At 41.0% G+C, this 14,328-nt stretch overlaps 1 protein-coding gene across 8 annotated transcripts in view; it reads left to right on the top strand.

The window, feature by feature from the left end:
* The window catches only part of NBEA (neurobeachin), a 2,460,099-nt gene that overhangs the window by 1,573,733 nt on the left and 872,038 nt on the right, over positions 1-14,328 (top strand). For all 8 annotated transcript variants that reach the window (XM_029602688.1, XM_029602690.1, XM_029602689.1 and 5 more), the window contains one exon: positions 8,517-8,641. In XM_029602688.1, the coding sequence (XP_029458548.1) occupies positions 8,517-8,641 (125 nt within the window). The remainder of the gene's footprint in view (positions 1-8,516; positions 8,642-14,328) is intronic.

The raw sequence follows: 14,328 nt of genomic DNA on the forward strand, positions 1-14,328 counted from the left end.
CAAAAAATATCTTTAAAAAAAAATTTTCATTTCAAGGAGGTGGTGGCAGGTTGATGAGTATAACCAATTATACATTGGTGCGGAGACACCTACACTATATATGAAACCTCTCATCTTCTCTACAAACATATTTTGAGCTTTTTGAAAATCCTTTTTTTTGAAATTACACAGTTCCACGGAGTGTAGGTTATGAAAGAAAAATGTTTTAAAACTCAATAAAGTGTCTCATGAATGTTTAAAAAAATATACATTTTGCCAGCGATAGAGCAACATTTAGTTACTCTTGATTAATGTTCAAATTTCACCTAGGCAGGAAAAGAGAATCAAATGTTGACAGGAGAGAAGAGACTGGACCATGTAGTCAAATTACAGTGTGGCTCCTGGGCAATTATGCCTGAGATCTTTTCTTTATAAATAGATATATTCATATGTTAGTGCATAGTCCCTTATGTACCAGTGGGACAAAGAGGGCAATTATCAAAGCCATGTGAGTGCACAAGTTAGCCATCTAAAAATTGCCCTCCCTAATATTACTAAAACATGCCTACTATTAACTGCATTTAGGGAAGGTTTTGTGAAAAATAATGTATATAGATTCTATTTTAATGTCTGTTAATGTTATTTTCTGAAGAAAATCTACCCACTCAATAAGATGGTGCAAGTGTCCCCAGCTACTAAGTACTAGAGATGTGAATCGGAACTGAAATCCGAACCGATTCTGGTTCCGATTCACATCTCTACTAAGTACCATTGGCAAGATTCAAAATGAATGTTTCAAAATGAATGTGGGTCACAACGCCGGGACACTAAAGCGATGACCACTCCAGGCAACCCCAACGGCTGTGGTGCCGGTGAGAAAAAGGAAAGCCAAGAAAACCTGGAGGGAAAAGAAATCAAAAAGAACTAACTGGGAACCCAAAACAATAAAAGAACAGATTGCGGACCCGAGACACGCCCACTGACCCGACGTCACAACGCCGGGATGCTAAAGCGACGACCACTCCAGATGGTAAAAGATGGCGAGTAAAGAGATTTTGTGGAAAAATGGCTCCCAACTAATGTGGACTTAGCTCTAAAAAATGAAAAAATACAATGTGAGAGTGTGTATCGAATGGGAACTATACAAGAAAGAAATGGCAAGCCATGCCATGTAATGGCTCGTATTTTAAACTGGGAACAATGTTATATGTAAACCGAAGTGATTAGTAACATTGTTACCAGAACCTCGGTATATAAAAATGTTAAATAAATTAAAAAAAAACAACCCATAAATCTCAAATACTGCGGGCTTATAGACAACAGGCTACTTTGTAATACCAGAGCTGCAGAATTTTGTTGTTCAATGATTTCTCTGCTAGTACCCCGGCACATCGAAAAGTGTTAGCGCCTGCCTGTACGGAACTTCACAAACGAGGTATAAAGTTTGCATTACTATATCCAGCTAAACTGAGGATACAACATGAAAATAAAGTCCTATTTCTCACTTCTAAGGAAGAGGCGGATCATTTTATTTTGAATCTGCCGAGGTGTGAAGAAGAGAGTGTTTGAACTATATATTCTAATGCCATTTAACTTAATGAAATATGTTTAGACCTAACTCGCATTGACACAGTTTTTGTATTGTTGTAGTTAAGATATCATTAATAATATTTCTTAAGGAGGGAGCGGGGTTGGAAGGGGGGGTGACTTCAATCCCAGATGTTCTTTATGGGGCTGGGGGAGAACCTTCTTTCTTTAGAATTGATGTTTAATTCAGATAAGAAGAAAATTGGAATGGATGATTGGAGTGCTTGTTTGTATGCTTGGAACTTTTGGTATGTAAGTATCTGTGGGAAGGGGGGGGACAGGAAGGGTGTATGGGGTATGGTAGCTCATCTTTGTTGGATTGCTACTGAAATATGGTATATAAATTCTCGGGCCCAGGCTTGGGGGCCTTGGAGAAGGGTAAACACTTGTTTCTTTGTTAAAAGTTCTCTAAATAAATATTGCAAATGACGATTGTCTCTTTGAATATGAATGGTCTTCACTCGCCAATTAAAAGGAAAAAAATATTAAGTATGTTTAAGCGTATGCATACGCAAGTGGCATTTTTGCAAGAAACGCATTTGAATGATACAGAACATACTAAACTGCAGCGAGAGTGGGTGGGTCAGTGTTGCTATTCCTCTTTCACTTCTAGGAAACGAGGGGTGGCCATCCTCATTCATAAAAATTTGCCATTTCAATGTGAACAAATTCTACAAGACCCTGAGGGGAGGTTTGTTATAGTGGTGGGTAAATGACATCAACAGAAATTGGCACTTTGCAATGCTTATGCACCTAATGTATATTCTCATAATTTGTTTATCTCCTTGATGAGGCTGCTTACAGATTTTTCCGATTGCCGACTTGTTATGGGAGGTGATTTTAAACTTGTTGCTAACAAGCAACTAGATAATAGCCCCTCTAAGCCGACGTTGTTACGGGATCAACAGATGGTTATTAATTTGCTGTGCATGAATTGCAGCTTTTGTATGTCTGGCGGGTATTTCATCCTGATGACTTAGAATTTACATTTTTTTCTAATCCCCACCAGACATACTCTCGGCTTGATTATCTTTTAGTATCAGATCAGTGTTTTCCCACTGTGATTGATGCTTCTATTGGAATTATTTCTATTTCAGATCATGCTCCGGTGACAGTAACATTGCAATGCGGCATCACTTATCGTCCCCCATTCTCGTGGCGTTTGCGTCCTGATTTATATTTAGACAAAGTATTTCATAAATATTTACAAGAATGCTGGAAAGAATATTTAGAACTTAATGATATTCCTGAGATCTCCCCTGCAACATTGTGGGATGCGGGAAAAACAGTCATGAGGGGAGCTATTATCGCATATGTAGCGAAACGTAACAAAAGATGCAATGCAGAAATATTGCGGTTAACGGCTGTCCTAAAGACAGCGCAGACACAACACATGTTGGACGTGACTGCTGATGCCAAAGCTCGTGTAGATAGAATTAGGGAAGCCCTTAAAATTTTATTACACCAGAGAGCGTCTAAATCGCTCCGGTACTATCGGTATCAGTTATATAAACATGGTAATCGAGCTAGTCACCTAATGTCGCACCTTATCCGCCCTCGAAGAAATCGTACAACTGTAGTTGGTATTTGAGATAGCCGGGGGTTGCATCAGACTACACCTGCAAATATTGCGACCAGGTTCCTTGAATACTATACTGCCTTGTATGGTCCTAAATCTATGAACTTGGAAGTGGCAGAGACCCTTTTTCGAGATAACGAGCCAATGCGCGTCATGGTCTCCAGTTTTAAAATATGGAGTTATGTGCATAACTGTTGGCCCTGCCCTAGACCGCCTATGCCCCACCCCTTTTCCACCCTCTTATTTTTGATGCGTACATGGGTATATATACATGTACTTAATGGATTTTTTAAATCTGCATTGCTCATGCATGGCCCACATACACAAGTATGTAGGCAAATTTGCTTGTACAATGCTTTTAAAATTGACCTCTTACTTGGCACGTCACCCCCAAATTTTACCACCGTAAGCACATGGGTAGTATGCGTGTGCATAAATGCATATCTGTTTTTGCAGTGTTAAGACTAATATGACATGCATTGTACATTTTTCACACACTGCTGTCTAAAACAAAACAAATCAAAGTTGATTAAAGTAGGAATTTGTTTCAGTGATCTATACAACATTTTCATTGTGAAAAAAATTATGGAAATATTCCCAAAATTAATTATTGTAAGAATAAAAAATTAACAAGTATTTTTACAAAAGTCTTCATGTGATGTGTCATAGCAAACCCAAATTAGCTCTGGTTAAAAAAAAAGTGCCTTAACAATGCTCAGTAAATTACATAGAGCCCACCTGTCTTCAGCTACAGTAGTTGAGCTGATTGGAATACTCCTAGAAGAAGAACCATGCTGTTTCTGTTCTGTGAAGTGAATTTGACACAAAGGTCAAAACATGCCGAACAAGACTGAAGGAACTCCAGGATAATGTTATTCAAAAGCTATAAGAAAATTTCATTGTGTTTGAATAGCCCTTGGGGCACTGTCAGGTCTATCAATATAAAGTGGAAACAGTTTGGCACCACCAAGATACTGCCATGATCAGGCTGTCCCTTCATAATTAGTAGCTATGGGTTAAGGAAACTGCTGCAGGTGGTCATTGTGAGGCCTATGATTTTCTTTAAAAGAATTGCAACGGTCTCTGGCTAAGACTGGAAAATTCTGACTGTCCACAATTTCAGGATTACTCCACAAACATGACATGATGGGAGGGCGGGAAAAAGGAAACCACTGCTGAAGAAAAGCCAGCATTTACAAAGAAATACTCCCACTACAAGCATATGGGAGAACGTTTTTTTGTCTGATGAGACCAAAGTAGAACTTTTTGGACTCAATGCTAAACTATATATATGGCCCAAAACAAACAGAGCACATCTGCCAGCTAATACCATTCCTACAATAAAGCAGGGCGGTGGCAGCATTACATTGTAGGGATGATTTGCAGCAGCAGGGTCTGGAAAACTTGTGACAATCGAGGGAACAATGGATGGCACAAAGTACAGGCAGATCCTAGAGGAAAACTTGTTCTAGTATGCCATTGACCTGGAACTGGGGAGAAGATTCACCTTTCAGCAGGACAATGATCCTAAACATATTGCAAAAGCAGCACTGGAGTTGCTTAGCAAGAAGAAAGTGAATGTCCTCGACTGGCTCAGTGATAGCCCAGATCTGATTCCAATCGAGAATACAGAGCAAGACTTAAACATTGCAGGCACCGATGATCCTCAGCCAAACCTGAAAGAGCTTGAATTCTGCTGCCAGGAAGAATGGTCAAAAACTGCTCCATTCTGCTGGGCAAAATTGGTAGACATTTGCCTTAAACATCTCAAAGCTGCTATTGCTGCAAAAAGGGTTTCCACCAAGTATTGAGTCAAGGGGTGTAAAAAGTTATTCAATCAAGACTTTTTGTTTTTATTCTTAATTATTTTTACAATAGTTCTATCATTGTTCTTTCATGGTGAAAGTATAGAGTATGTTGTATTGATCAGTAAAACAAACTCCTACTTAATGCATTTTGATATTCCACTGTGTGCACATCTCACTCTGTTTCAAAAAGTGGGTATGGTCTGGGCAAGGCATGGGTGTTTAGGGGCATGGCCAAGAGATGTACATCTAAATACATGCCCAGGTCCACTGCCTCCCAAGTTTACTTCTCTATGGAGGAGATGCAAGTTTTAAAAAAAAAAAAAGGCAACAGCTGTTTTGGAAGGGTTTAAATGGTCTGGGATAACTAAGGGGAGTGCAGGCTAGTGGGTTTGGAGGATCTAGCTCAACACTGGGCAAACTGGTGGATGAACTGGTGAAGCTGGCAGTGGCATGAATGAGCACCCGTTATAAAATACCTTGACTTATGCAATAGAATTAGATCTATGCACCTAGGCACATGCCCTTATAATATTTGGCGCACACATTTGCGCATCCAATATATTTTATAACATGCGCGCATATGTGGGCATGTTATGGATTGCCGCATCCTGGGATGCACACCGATGCACATATCACTGTGCACTCACACATCCTTTTGAAAGTTACCGTCTATATGAATATATTTTAATGCACTATGGGCCAGATTTTAATAGCTACGCACGGGCTTAGATTTATGCGTGCAACCCAGCGCTCACAAATCTACGTCCGATTTTATAACATGTGCGCGCAGCCGCACGCATGTTATAAAATCCGGGGTCGGCGTGTGCAAGGGAGAGCACACTAGTGCACCTTGCACGCTCCGAGCCCCAGGGGAGCTCCAATGGCTTTCCCCGTTCCCTCCGAGGCCGCTCCGAAATCAGTGCAACCTCGGAGGGAACTTTCCTTTACCCCCCCCCCCCACCTTCCCCTCCCGTCCCCTATCTAACCTGCCCCCTAGCCCTACCTAAATCCCCCCCCACCTTTATTTTATAAGTTGTGCCTGCCTCTGGGCAGGCGTAGGTTGCGTGCGCCGGCCGACAGCCAGCCCGCGATCCCGGGCACAGCGGCAAATGTCCACTGTGCCTGGAGGCTCCAGCTATGCCCTGGAGTGCCCCCGGACCGCCCCTTTTTCGAGCCCTGGGGCATATGCACACCACCGGGCCTTTTGAAAATAGGCCCGATGCGCGTAACCCCCCCCCCCACACACACACACACATAGGCTTTGAAAATATGCCCCTATGAGAATTAACATATATTGTTTACAAGATTACAGTAGAATCCATTCCTGCAGAAAGGAGAAGCAAGGATTTTTGTTATAACTTAATGGTTAGTTAATGGTAGTGTTCTTATTGAAAGTTTTAGTAGTTTTCCCTTAGAGGTAAATTTTTAAAGGGCTGTGTGGGCGTCCATGTGCGTGCAGTTCCCAGTGCACACACATGAATGCGTCGATTTTATAACATGCGCATGTCGACGCACACGTTATAAAATCAGCTATCTGCGTGCACATGCGAGCCCGGTTTCATAAATAAAGGAGTGGACTGGGAGGGAACTTTCCTATCCCCCTAACTAATTTTCCTCCCTTTTCGACTCTCCTCCATCACCCCTAAACCCGACTTACCTACCCTATTCTTTTTGTTGTAGAACTTACCTGCTCTCCTGAGCAGTAGTAAGTTCCACGCGCCGGCTGGCTGCCAGTGCGTGCTTCCTCAGGACAAGACCTAATGGCACTGTTCCGGCTGGCCCCCACCCACACCCTGCCTCCAGCTCGCCCCTTCTAAAGAATCCAGCACTTCCGCATGTACCGGAAGATACACGCATGGCTCAGCCACCATGAAAATGCACTTGGCGCACCTGCAGCCTGGTAACGTGCGTATCTGCCGGTATTGGTGTGTGCCGGGGAATTAAAATTCCCTCGTTAATCTCTTACCAGTAAAATTGTAGTGTAGCACATATAAGCAATATGTTAGGTTTATATCTGTTTGTTGGTTTTGGATTGTATAGTTATTACAAATATTCTAATTTTTAAGACATGCAATATAACCATGGATGTCAATGCCATGGGCTAAGCCAGCATTACAATTGGAAGCTTGGGCTCCTGATTCATACTAGGGAAAAGTTCCTTCATGAATATAAACAAAGTCATTATTATGATGTGCAATGTACTAATTGTGAAAAATTTATATTTTTTTTATGATCCTGTGGGGTACAACTGCAGGAAAAGCTAATATAAACTGTCAATAATGATTTTACCAGATTCTAATAGTTTATTTTGTTTTTCACTAAAATGGAACTGTGAATAAACAGAACTGTCAAAACAAAAATGTCAAGCTCTTTAACAATCTCAAACTTTGCTCTATTAAAACTGAAGTTTGCAACCATAATTGAACTAAAGGTAATTAACTAAAAATTTCATTTTGGGATATTTTTATATTAGAATTAAAAAAATGCTTTTTTATTATTTCATGAAACATTGACATTAGTTCTGCAACTAGAAAAAGTATAGAAGCCTTAAAATGGCCATGGATGTTAATGGCCTGTATTAGCAGAAAGCTATAAAATTGTCCAAGGGCTATGTTTGTGGAGGATAATAATTTACCAGAACGATTATCACATGCTGGAATATTTTTGCAGCTCTAATTCAGCATTATTAATAATGAATAAAATTGCAGTTTTCTGTGGTTGCTGGGGGCAGTGGGGAATTATTTCAATGAATATTTCAGCATGTTATTTTAATCATGGTTGCACAAAATTCAAGTAGGCAATATTTTATACTTCCAAGTTGAATCTTCTAAGGGACCATAATCATTAAATGGCAAACTATTTATACTGCAGCCCATTCTATGATTTACAAGCCTAGTTAAAAACACTGGAAAAAAAAAAACAAGCTATGCCATTAATACTTGTAATTTGATGCTGCTGTTTTAATGGACTCTCTGTGATTAATGTTTTAGAAATAAGCAAGACATTTCAAATAGACTGATTGAGTCTTTTAATAACTAAGTAAAATGAAGGCAATATTTTAGAAGTTTTACCTTTTTATATTGTGTGTTTTTCCATTTCTTCATATAAAAGGCAGTCCGTACCAGATATTTATTTATTTATTTATTTATTTTAAGTTTTTCTATACCGGCATTCGCGATAAATATCGCATCATGTCGGTTTACAATTAACAAGAGGATAGGTAACAAAAAAGGTAAAAAATAACATTTATCCTAATAATAATAATAATAATAGTAATAAAACATTAAACAAGAGAAGGCTAAGGTATGCAGTTACAATAAAACAAGGGAGTAATACAACTTGGAGCATAGAAAAGAAGCAGGGGATTAAATAGAGAGAACGTAAATGCCAGTCAATGTGCTTAAAGCATTAATGAATTGTCCTTATGAGGTAGGGATATTATATGTAATAATATTTATATGTATTTATATGTAATAATCAAATTTTTAAATTATGCATACTCACAAAATTCCAACCATTAAAATGCTACACATAGTAAATCTTATCTGTATTTAATTTCATAGCCAACTTAATGATTTCTGGCGCTTGGATTACTGGGAAGATGATTTGCGTCGGCGGCGACGATTTGTTCGCAATGCATTTGGATCCACTCATTCTGAAGCAATGCTAAAAGCTGCGGTTGAATATGGTCAGTTCTTATTTATTTTAATATTTTACAGGTTTTTCATCATTTAAGCATGTTCTCTTTTCTTGTTATATGTAAGTAAATATAATTTCACTGTCGTTAATTTCAGCACATTTAGTTGCAAAAGTACTAAAATATTTGGCAGTAGTGAAGAATAATGTTTAGTTCATACTCCTTCAGTGACTGGAACTTCACACACTGGCTACTTGGCAGTACTAAAAAAAATGATTATAACATAAAAGAAAAAATTGATGAATTTTAACAAATGGAGTTATAATTGAAACTCAGTTTTTATGCAGCAAATAGTTTATTTTCCATAGACTTGTGCTAGTAAATTTAATCTGAAAACTATTTGTGGACCTTTTTCAGCATTAGAAAATGTCTGTTACACTTGAAATTACTAGGTTGAATAATTTATGAAGCTATCACGTAAAAAGGATTTGGAGTAATTAGATGTACTCTCAGTCTCTGATGTTGGAATGTGATTAGTAATGAACTAAATGCATACAATTTTTTAATGTCATATTTAACAATTTGTTATGATTATTTTAATAATTTTCTTGGATAAAAGATTCATAGTGCACAAGTTTTGTGGTATATTTTAGGCAAAGGATTGTGGTTGTCATGCATAAAACCTACAATTTAAAGATTTTAAACTGTTTCCTAAATTAGGGCTTAATTTTGGTAAAAATGCACACAAGTTAATTTTGGTAAAAATGCACATAAGTTAAACCAGTTTTCATAGCAAATTGGTATATATAAGTTCACACTGAAAATTATCCCACCCAAACTACCAGCATATTTTTCTTGAACTTATACATGCCTCCACTCAGTCCAGGTAAATTTATATGCATACAGGATATACATGTGTAAGTTTACCCACATACTGGGTGGCCAGTTTTATAACAAGCTATTTCAATGTGTAAAGCAATGTTTTACTCGCAGATGTGTTTTAAAATTGCCTTCTCTAATCTTTGGATTTTTACAAAAAAGAAGCAGCCTAGTAAGTAAATAATATTACTTTAACTCGCTACATAATACTATAAAACTATATTGCATCAATTGGCAAGTGCGGTATTACTTAGTTTCAGGGCCGGCGGCACCACTAGGCAAACTAGGCCTGGGTCCAGGGCACCAACCAATAGAGGGCAAGAGCCATGTGGGGCTATGAGTGGGCAGCACCAAAGAGGAGTGAAGATTCGGCAATCTCCACTCCTCTTTTCCATCCTGGTACCCCCGCTTGTAGCCCCACATGGCTCATGCCCCCTAATGGGGGTGGCAGTACGACCAGGTGGGGGCAGGCACAAGGCAGAAGGTGCCTGGGATGCCTAATTCCCTTGCACCAGTCCTGCTTAGTTTAATAATCATTGCACTGTCAGTTGTTACATACAGTAGATTCATGTGCACAAAAACTGCAGTAGAAGAATGTTTTATTAAAACCTAATTCAGAAAGCACATTGTTTACAATCAAACCTCTAGATTCATTGAAATGCTATAATTTTTACATGGATAACGACCGCAATAAGAAAAAGGGGCATGGCTGTGATAAATACTTCAATGTTCTCTCACCCTTAGTCTGACTTTTCTCATTCCAAATGATGTCAAATCTTCACTGAGGTGTACTGTGCTGTTCGTACATCTCACTCTGCATGTAAAACTGGCCCCAAAACTCTACACCACCACCAAAACCTCACCTCGCGTTACTAGCTGGCCCTCCTATAGCAGTATAAATAGTTGATTACTATGTGTGCTACCCCAGAGGCACTCTCTCTCTCTCTCTACTCCACTTCCTCTCCCCATGCCCAAAAATACCAGAAACTGAATTTTCAATATTTATCACATTACGCTATTGCACTGTATGATAATGCCCCTCATTTTCATTAATCCCGCCCAAACCCATCCCCAATCCCATCCTTTTGAATAAATTTGACAAATTTGCATTTGCGCCATGCGCTGCTATAACTATTGTGTGTGTTATGGCGTTATCGCAGACGTTAATGCCATAATGCATTTTGTGGAATGACCCTGAAAGACATCAACTTAAGTAAATCTGACTAAGCAAGGCATGAGAGGACAAGAAGCTTAAAAGCTGTGCAAAGCAAAAGACAAACTTCATCAGTCGTTTCTTTGACAGTAAATAATAAAATGTCGTTCCTAATGCCTGATTTATCTAAGCTAATGCAGTCATCAAGATATGATTTTCAAAAATAAGACTTTCTACAATTAGTTTCTGATTAAAGGGGAAATTTTCAGAAGTATGCAGGTAGGTGCAGCATTCATGGAATTTTGCACGAGCTCTCAATGGGAAAGTATGCACAAGGAAAAAGTACCCAAAGACATATAAACGTTTCCTACAGATACATTTTCCAGCCAAAACAGTACACACAGTTTTGAAAATACAAAAACTATGCATATTGTTGCATCCTCCAGCCTAACCTCAACCAGGGAATGCCTCCCCAAAAATGCAGTTAAAAGTACACATGTTGTGGAACAATATGCACTTTTTCACCTGCGTACAGGGTGGATAATAATTTCAAAGCTCTTTCATCCAGGTAAATAGCCATTTACATGGATAAATGGCTTTTAAAAATTTCCCTCTTAATCAGTGTTGATGGAAAATGCATAGACACTATATTAGTTTATGAACAGTCATCAAGGAATAGAAAGTTTGAGGCATGGAAAGTATGTCTGCAGTGCAACTGTTTGAAGGAGTAATATAAACATGATTTATTTCACCAAAAAGTGCTAAAAATAAGAAAGTTTGTTTAATAGGTATGCTGACTCATAATACAGTAGCCTGCCTCCAATAACTGAACTTTCGGACCACAAAAAGAGTCAATCTAATCTATGAGAACCAAGTCTTTGTTGTATTCCTAAACAAAACTAATGAGAAGTGTAGCTCTCGATGGAATATTATCTTGAGAATTTTATAGGAAAACAGTCAAATCAGTGCTAACAAAAGGAGAAAAGATATCCATTCCTCCTTTGTCTTCACTGATGTCCAGCCTTATAGCTGGTATATACTGGTAATAACATTTAGAAAAATTAATATCTCTATCATTGAAATTCTGCAAGATGTCATTCAAGAACTTTCTTTTGGGGAAAATCCAAATTCTTCAAAGATTTAATTTGTTGTGGAGTACTAAACTATTTTTAATACTAGCTACTCCAGAATTTTCTAGTGTAGCCTCTTGAGTCATTATTGTAAAAATACTGCTCTCAGTCTTGCCAAGCCTCTGCTCAAGTTCCACAAACTTAGATGAGGTATCCATGGAAAAATTGCATAATTGAAAAACAGTACATACAGGGGTAGATTTTATAAATGTACATGCGGGCGTACTTTTGTTCATGCACTGGATTTTATAAGATACGCGCGTAGCCGCATATATCTTATAAAATCCGGGGTCGGCGCGCGCAAGGGGGGTGCACATTTGTGCGACCTGCGCGCGCCGAGCCCAGCGCACGCTGCCTGTTCCCTCCGAGGCCGCTCCGAAATCGGAGCGGCCTCGGAGGGAACTTTCCTTCCTCCTCCCCTCACCTTCCCTTCCCTTCCCCTACCTAACCCACCCGCCCCCCGGCCCTATCTAAACCCCCCCCCCCCCCACCTTTGTTGTCAGATTTACGCCTGCGGAAAGCAGGCGTAAATCTGCACATGCCAGCTGACTGCTGGCGCGCCATCACCCGTCCCGGGGGCTGCTCCGGAGGCCTCGACCACGCCCCCGGGCCCACCCCCGAAACACCACGTCACTCGCGATCCGCCTCCGAAACGCTGCGTCACTTGCGGCCCGCCCCCCGACACGCCCCTCCATGCAAGCCCCGTGACTTTGTGCGTCCCGGGGCTTGCGCGCGCCGCAGAGCCTATGCAAAATAAGCTCGGCGCGCGCAGGGGGGGGGGGGGTTGGGGTAGGTTTTCGGGGGGTACGCGCGTACCGTACCCGCGTACCCCTTTGAAAATCTACCCCGCAGGGTGTCCTTAATGTCTCAGAGTGAAATTACCTTCCAGATGTCTAAAAGAACAAGGTTGGTCAGTGAAATTAAAATATCTCCTAGTCCATGTCTCCCAGCCCCTGAGGCAGTGACATGGCATCCGGCACCTGGATCCTTCTCCTCTCAAAAGCATAATCATTACTGGTACCCATTTCTGCTGGCTGAGGCAAAAGATTTCCCATACTGTACAAAGGAAAGGTTCCCAGGCTTCCATCAGCCTTTTAGAAATTGGCTTGCAATCCCAGCATCTGGGGATCCACTCTATTCACCCTCTGAGACACCAAAGAAGTCGCCGACTTATCTGCAGCTTTATTCACATCCAGGGTGTTGTGCCCATCGGTCGCAGATGGCTGTGACCTCTCATGCTCACCTCTTTTTTCTCTGCACCATCCATCATTGGGAGAATGGCGGCCTCCGCCAAACAACGCCGACTTCCCCGTCGTCCCCAGGACAGTGTGGGCACTGCCGACCGCCATCTTACTTCCGGCATCACATAGGCATGCGCGCGTGCAGTGCCTCCTTATGTATACATCATAGCGGGAAACTCGGGGGCATCCCCTCCCAATGATGTCAGCACCACTAGTGTACTTATACTGACTGGCCCATTGCTAAGACGAGTTTTAAAGGAGTTCTCTCGCTTGTTAAATCCGCTCTAACTTGGATCTTCTGTTCCAGACTCTACTCCTGGCATTCGGATGCCCCGCTCCTAGGGGGCTCTTCCGCGTCTTGGCTATTCACTCCTCGGAGGGTCCTCCTGCCTAGGACATCTGGACCCACTCCTCTGGTATCTCTCTGGGACTTCCTTGTGTGAGTACATTCTCTAACTTCTATCAACGTTACCTGCAGATTCCACGGTGTACCCCGTTCCTCGGGCCACTACTGTTCTTCAGTCTGCTTATGCTACTCATCCTGTGCCTCAGGATATTGTTACCTCCATATAGAGTCTACGGTCTGATTCTTGCATCACAGACTGCTACAACCTCGGCACCTATTGTTCAGTTTCCTCAGCATACCCCGCGCTGCGGGCAGCTACCAGATCTACACTCTGAGGTATTTCCACCAGCCTGCAGTAATCTCCTGGTGTACCCCACGCTGCGGGCCACTACTGGAGCTTCGTACCAACATCACCATCTGGACTACTGTATTTGCTCAAAGACTGTGTTTATTATATTTCTCGCTCTTTGGGTTATCTATCATCTTTTCTCCCTTAATAAAGTCTTGCTCACAGCTGTGTCCTACGTCGCTGAGACCACGTACACTGACGGTGAAGCCCATGGGCCTCCTTCCTGTGCGCGGAGACATCTTTCACTTCGGCCTGGGGTTCACAACTTCATCAAACCATAACAGATTGCTAATTCCATGGACCCGGCTCAGCTCTAAGCCTTTCATGCCATCCCTGGCCTGGTCCAACGTTTAGTCGAACAACAACGGACAGTAGAGAATTTGACTCATGCCTTCAATCAGCTAAATTCTCAGCTGAACTCTACAGGAAAGCCTGACAAGGCCCGCTCCTCTCCTATAGTTACTCCTGTATGTCTCTCCGTACCGTTTCCAGCGCCTACTAGGGATGTGCATCGCTTTTTTGACGAATTAAAATATCATACGATATTTCTTAATTCATCATGTATCGGGGGTCCCCGAAAATGATAGGGAAACCCCACTAAATTTTGTGTGGTTTTCTTATCGTTTTTGGGGGTGGGGGG

This window comes from Rhinatrema bivittatum, chromosome 5 (assembly GCF_901001135.1).
Source record: "Rhinatrema bivittatum chromosome 5, aRhiBiv1.1, whole genome shotgun sequence".
NCBI classification, from domain to species: Eukaryota; Metazoa; Chordata; class Amphibia; order Gymnophiona; family Rhinatrematidae; genus Rhinatrema; species Rhinatrema bivittatum.